Here is a 7,080-nt window from a genome sequence, read left to right as displayed (position 1 = left end):
AGTCTATAGTCTAGTCTATAGTCTAGTCTATAGTCTAGTCTATAGTCTAGTCTATAGTCTAGTCTATAGTCTAGTCTATAGTCTAGTCTAGTCTATAATCTAGTCTATGGTCTAGTCTATAGTCTAGTCTATAGTCTAGTCTATAGTCTAGTCTATAGTCTAGTCTTTAGTCTAGTCTATAGTATAGTCTATAGTCTAGTCTATAGTCTATTCTAGTCTATTTTCCAGTCTATAGTCTAGTCTATAGTCTTTTTAGATTTTGTTTAGTATAAAGTCGTCTATCATTGTCAGTAAATTATTCAAAATTATAAATAACGAAATCTGTTATTAATAATTCGTCTGTTATCCGAACTATTGCCAACGAATTTCTCTTTGGAAAATATAATTAAAACAAAAGCTTTTCATAACAGAAGAAAAAACTCTGTAAAACAAAAGAAACAAAACGAAAACAAGAGGAAATGAAACCAAAATTTGATTGTCTTAACAAAAACCATTAATTCATTCATTGCATTTCATTCGTATTCGTACCACTTTGATTATGTTGTTGCAACATCATGCTGTTGTGAGGCGGAGGTGGTGGCCTACCATCATCCGTTAAATATGCACTCATTAAACCTCCAGGATTTCCGGTTGCCGTTTGAATATCCATGCCACCATTGCCACTTAATATATTACGTTGATGTTGTTGCTGTTGTTGTTGTAAACTATGTAAATTAGCTGCAGGATTACCGGCATTACCCATTAAATGATGCTTTCCTAAAACACCGCCGCCAGCATTAACAGCTGCTGCAGCAGCAGCTGCATGATGATCATTCATGCCGGGCAACATAAGACCCACTTTTGGTTGGGCATTAATGTTTTTTTTTTGAGTGGGGGGTTTCCATTAAAATGAATGATGTTTTTTTGTTTTAGTTTTAATGATGTGGTTTGGTGGTGGTGGTGGATGTGATAAATAAGGACGAAGGAGTTGAACGTTGATGTAAAACACACATGTTTGCAATTCAAATTACAAATGCACATAATAGTTGGTGGAAGATAGAATACAAAAAAAGGAGAAATACAACACAAAATTGTTGTTTTTTTAATAAGCGATTTGTTTTAAAATTTTTTAAATAAAAATAATTTTTCTAACACTGAGATTTTAGCGAGTTTGATAGAAAAAGCTTGTTTTAAATTAAATGTAAAAAAACTTTTAAAGTGATTTGAAAAGTAAATTTATCAATCTTTTTTTACACTAGCCGAGCAAAACTAAAATGATATTATTTGTAATTGATCTAGGCTCAGGAACGTTTTGAGCAAATCTTAACTTGTTTCATTTTTTTAACTTAAAAAAACTAAAATTTTTGATTTTTTTTTTCTAAATGTTGGAAAAAAATACATACGATTTAAAACAAATATGGATGTATGATGGAAATGACAACATGACACATCAACATACAATCTAACACAGACTTTTTTTTAACACTTTTGATATCCAAGTTGTTTTATGGATTCATTAATTGATTTATATTACGAACAATTTTACAAAATTCCAATTCAATGATAACTGCCAATGTTTTGGATTAAATATAAACGAAGTTTTTTTTTTTTTGAATAAAAGTAAAGAAAAATTCCAAAATAGTAATAGTAGACCTCTGTGTATTATCTTCGTTTTAGTAACAGATTCAGTAGCAAGAGATGTCTTAAAAATGTTGCATTATTATGGACTATAATCTAGTTTATAGTCAGAACCGAAGTACAGTCTTTATTATATTCTAGTCTGTAGACTCAGCTATAGTTTAGTCAAAAGTATATAGAGTTGACTATATTATAGTATATATAATGGACTATAGATTACATTCCATACTAATCTGAACTATATACCAGTCTCTAATTAGAGCTATAGTCTATTCTATAATCTGAACTATAGTTCTGTTGATAATCTAGACTATAATTCAGTATAGTTAAGTCTTTAGTCTGGACTATAGACTAATCTATATTGTGGACTATATTCTCCTATATGGACTATATTCTCCTCTATTTTCTGGACTTAAATGTAATCCACAGTATGGACAATAATCTTAACTATACACTGTTCTATAATTTAGTTTGAACTATAGCCCAGTCAATAGACTTAAGTGTAGTCCTGTGACTGGACTATTGTCTAGTCGTATGACTACACTATTGTCTAGTTTGCAGTCAGGACTGTAGTCTAGTCTATAGACGGGACTATAGTCCAGACTATAGTCAAGTCTACTCTATAGTCGGGACTATAGTCTAGTCTATAGTCGGGACTATAGTCTGGTCTATAGTCATAACTATAGTCTGGTCTATAGTCAGAACTATAGTCCAGTCTATAAACGACACTATAGTCCAGTCTATAGTCGGGACTATAGTCTGGTCTATAGTCGGCACTATAGTCTAGTCTACAGTCGGGACTGTAGTCTGGTCTATAGTCGGGACTATAGTCTGGTCTATAGTTGGGACTATAATCCAGTCTATAGTCAGAAATATAGTTCAGTCTATAGTCGAGACTATAGTTTAGTCCATAGTAGGGACTATAGTCTAGCCTATAGTCGCGGCTATAGTCTAGTATATAGTCAGATCCATAGTTTGGATTATAATCTAGTCTTTAGTCGTTACTATAGTCTGGTCTATAGTCGGAACTATAGTCTAGTCTATAGTCGGGACTATATTCTAGTTTATAGTTGGTACTATAGTCTTGTCAATAGTCGGGACTATAGTCTAGTGTATAGTTGGGACTATAGTATAGCCTATAGTTGGGATTATAGTAGTATTTGTTTACTCCTTATATTCAATGGTCAGATATATAGTATAATCTGCAGTCCGGACTATAATTTTGTCTTTACTAATGATTACAGTTTTGTCTATTCCATGGTCAAGAATATATAGTCTTTACTTTAGTCTAATCTCCTCTTGCTACTAAATCAGTCAAATTTAATATTTTATTAGAAACAAATTTTCTACTCACTTGAGTTCTGGTCATAATGGCCATTTTGTTGATTCATTTTAGCTGGTGAATCGGTATTAAGTTGTGAAGCTGTCACTGAACGGGTTTGTAAAGTATTCGGTTTTGAATTTAAAGCCGAACCGGGGGTAGCACCATTATTAGGATCATTAAGCAATTGGCGTAAACGTTGTAATTGAGCCTCCAATTGACGATTATGATCTTCTAGAATTTGCATGCGTGATTCTAAGCGGCCTTTGTGTTGTCTCAGTAATTTAGCTTCGGCCATCATGTCCTTAAAGAGAATATTTTTCATTAGATTTTTATTTCATAAGATTTCATGAAAACAAAAACAACAACTTACTTGACCATGTTCTCCCTGAGCATTTGCACCCTGCGCTAAACCACCCACCGATGAATTGGAATGTTGCATGCCGCTGCTCTCATCGGGTGTTGTACTCTGTTTCGTTAATAATTGTTGATATTCGGCCTGTAAACTAGAATTTTCTTCTTCTAAGTCCCGAATAATAGCTTCCAGTTCTTCACGTTGTTCAGCATCCATGGCAGCCATTACTTGTACGGGAGACTTGGGAGCAGCACCATTATTTGTAGGCAAAGCCATACAATATTGTGCTATCAGTTGATGTTCATCATCACTATCGGGTGTGGAGTTGGAACCAGTGCCACCACCATATTCCACTTGGGCCAAACGTGTAGCATACATTTCCAGTCTTGAGTGCATATCATTTTGCAGAGTATGTGTAGTATGTTGAGGACTGGGTGCAGGTGATTCTAAGGCATCACCCTCTAAAACACTTTGCACGGGTAAATAGCCAACACGAGGATGCTTTTTGAAATATTTGCGTGATTTGAATTTGTTCTTCAAGGCACGCGTAAAGTCTCTAACATCTTCAGTGGAAGTAGTCTAAAAAAATGAAACATATTTAAATTATAATAAAAACTGGTCGCCTTAATTTTATTGAAAAGAAAAAAACACTTACCGTTGTACAGTATTCATGCATGGGATGACTAAGTTTATGATTTTTGGCATTACGTCCAAAGAAGAAACACTTTTGGCACATGTCGAAATTGAAACACTTAAGGCAGCGATAACGGAAGCCAACAATGGGATACTCTTTGCAAATGTTACACTTCGCCTGTTAAATACATAAACAATTGTATTTAGAATGGTTTTTAGAAAAAAGTGTTAATTAAGTGCCAAGTTAACAGTGAGACGAGACACAAATTATTAGCAGTTGTGTGCCAGTTTAATTTGTTCTTTTTATTTGAATTTTCTTGGCTTTTACTACTTACCTGATGTTTAGCTGCCTCAGCAGCTGCCAAACGATGTAATACTGGTAGCCATACTAAACTTTGTGGTTCATGTTGTAGCCATGCAAGGAAGTGATGTAATTCAATCGTAAGTTCTTGATTAGAATCAATTGCTGCAAAAGAGAAAATGGATATTAAGTAAAAACTATTGCAGACTCAACATTTACATACAACTTAAGTAGGGGATAATAAAATGTAATTAGTAGTCTAGTGTTAAATCTTAACAAAAATATATTAGGAACATTGGTATTTGCTTACAAGTTGGAGTTTGGGTAAATTCAATTTATGTTAATGTAAGCATGTTTAAACAGTACGAAAAGTGACAGCGATTATTTAGTTTCAAACACTTTTGGTCAAAGGTCATGGGATAATTAAAAACTTTGCACATTTGTTTTAATATTGACTAAGATTTATTTAAATCTAAAGTCTGAATTGTAATCTCTGTTTTGTATTAAATTATAATCTATTCGAGTCATTATTTAGTTTATATTATGGTATATAGTTTATTCTGCAGACAAGTCTAGAGTCTAGCCTATAGTCTAGTCTATAGTCTAGTCCATAGTCTAGTCTTTAGTCTAGTCTTTAGTCTTGTGCATAGTCTAGTCTTTAGTCTAGCCTATAGTCTAATCTAGTCTATAGTGTACTCTATAGTCTAGTCTATAGTCTAGTCTATAGTCTAGTCTATAGTCTAGTCTATAGTCTAGTCTATAGTCTAGTCTATAGTCTAGTCTATAGTCTAGTCTGTAGTCTAGTCTATAGTCTAGTCTATAGTCTAGTCTATAGTCTAGTCTATAGTCTAGTCCATATTCTATTCTATAGTCTATTTTATAGTCTAGTCTATAGTCTAGTCTATAATCTAGTCTATAATCTAGTCTATAGTCTAGTCTATAGGCTAGTCTATAGTCTAGTCTATAGTCTAGTCTATAGTCTAGTCTATAGTCTAGTCTATAGTCTGTTTGAGTCTAGCCTATAGTTTAGAAATTACTGATTAGGTTGCACTATAATTCGAAATTCCCCCCAATGTGCAGTGTTGCTTTAACACCAGTTAATAATTTTTTTAGTTCATATTTTATAAAAATGTAAAAGTCGAAATTGAAATAAAAATAAAAAGTTTTATTTTCTGGTAAAATTAAATTAAAAACTTTATTTAAAACTTAAAATTTAATAAAAAATAAAATGTTTTTGTTTATTTTAAAGAAAAAATTACAACTACTATTTGTGTGTGTGTGTTTTTTTTATAAATTTTAAAGATATACAAAAGTAAAGAAGAAAGATGAAAAACAATAAAATAATATTTTAAAAATGTGAAGTAGAGGAAAAAGAGGATAAAAAATATTTTATTAAAAAAACTTAAGACTTAAGAACTAAAATTAGAATTCAATTCTTATTTGTTGATTTAAATTGTTTAACATATTTATATGTATTAAAGTTAAAAATAAAAAAAGTTTATTTTGTTTGTAAAATTAATGATATTTGTTGTTTTATATTATTTCTGTTTTAAATTTAAAATATTTTATGTTTTATATTTTTCAAAATTGCTTATTTCATAAATATTGCAAACTTGTTTTTGTTTTTATTTTCTGTTTTGTTTTTAGATTTTTGTTTAAGAATTATTACACAATTTTCAGTTTTTTTTATAGAACAAATATTGATTATGTTTTTAGGTTTACTTTTAATATGAAATACAAATACAAGTACTTTTTTATCTCAATTTATACTTATTGATATATATTTTTTTAATTTTTTCTGATTTTAATTAAAAAAATTATAGTTCGTTCTCGTTTTTTTCTAATATTTTGAAATATGTATCGGTGTTAATCGAAACTTAGTTTTGTTTCCAAGAAAGATTTTTTTATCGTTTTCTTAAAGAAAAACCAATTTATTTATTATAACCATATGGTGTCGATGTGGCATTGGGTGTTTTTATCGCTTTATTTGTGTTTATTGAAGTTGTGGTTTCATTTGCTGCTTGTTCTTGCTCTGCCTGATTCTCCTCTTCCTCCTCTAGATCTTGTTCTAAAGTTTGCTCGATTTCTTGTTCCGTTATAACTGTTACCAATTCCTCCATTGCCTTGCCTATGGCCGCTATATTAAAAAATTAAAGAATTTTTTTTTAAATTAGTAAAATTTTTATAAATCATTTTTTCTTTTTAAACCATAAAATAATTTCATTACAAAAGCTAAAACATTTCATTTTAAACAACATTGAACAACATGCCTTTACATTTTTCTGCTAAACAACGAAAAATATTTAAAAAATAAAAAAATACTTTTTTACAACACCAATAGTTTTTTTATAAATAATTGAAATTCAAGTTACCCTTTTTTTAAATTCAAGTAAATTTCCTTTATTATATATGTGTGCTGATTGATTTTTCGTTTTCTTAATTATGATCTAATGTATGGAATTATTTTTATATCCAGTTTTTAGCGTAAATGATAAAAATGAAAAAAACAAAGAAGAAAATATTTTTTATTAATTTAGTTTAGCAATATTTTTAAAATCAATAACATTCAAAAATTCTAGGACTAAAAGCAGCCATTTTTAAATAAAAATTAAATAAAATTTCAACAAATTTAAAACAAAGTTAGAAATCATAATATCTCAATCAATAACTTTTCAAATGATCTGTAGTCTAGTCAGCAGTTTAGTCTATAGTCTAGTCAATAGTCTAATCTATGGTCTTGTCTATAATCAAATCTATAGTCTAGTCTATAGTCTAGTCTATAGTCTAGTCTATAGTCTAGTCTATAGTCTAGTCTATAGTCTAGTCTATAGTCTAGTCTATAGTCTAGTCTAT

General features: G+C 30.2%; 1 protein-coding gene across 1 annotated transcript; it reads right to left on the bottom strand.

Moving 5' to 3' along the window:
- Positions 1-487: 487 nt before the first annotated feature.
- Positions 488-4,667, bottom strand: LOC124419300 (dystrophin-like). Its single transcript, XM_046948003.1, has 6 exons — positions 4,594-4,667; positions 4,262-4,424; positions 3,949-4,104; positions 3,312-3,872; positions 2,972-3,242; positions 488-837 (listed from the first exon to the last, which is right to left on the bottom strand). Exons 1-6 carry the CDS (start codon positions 4,665-4,667, stop codon positions 503-505), a joined length of 1,560 nt encoding a protein of 519 aa, XP_046803959.1. The 3' UTR covers positions 488-502.
- Positions 4,668-7,080: the final 2,413 nt, after the last annotated feature.

This window comes from Lucilia cuprina, chromosome 4 (assembly GCF_022045245.1).
Source record: "Lucilia cuprina isolate Lc7/37 chromosome 4, ASM2204524v1, whole genome shotgun sequence".
In the NCBI taxonomy this organism is placed as follows: Eukaryota; Metazoa; Arthropoda; class Insecta; order Diptera; family Calliphoridae; genus Lucilia; species Lucilia cuprina.
This window is presented reverse-complemented; position numbering and strand designations above follow the sequence as displayed.

Excerpts from the sequence above, each read along its gene's own strand:
- LOC124419300 (XM_046948003.1), bottom strand. The coding sequence starts at position 4,667 with ATGTGCAAAGTTTTTAATTATCCCATGACCTTTGACCAAAAGTGTTTG. Across the intron at positions 3,873-3,948 it reads TGCATGAATACTGTACAACG|ACTACTTCCACTGAAGATGT; the intron begins GTAAGTGTTTTT and ends TCATTTTTTTAG. Across the intron at positions 3,243-3,311 it reads CTCAGGGAGAACATGGTCAA|GACATGATGGCCGAAGCTAA; the intron begins GTAAGTTGTTGT and ends ATTCTCTTTAAG.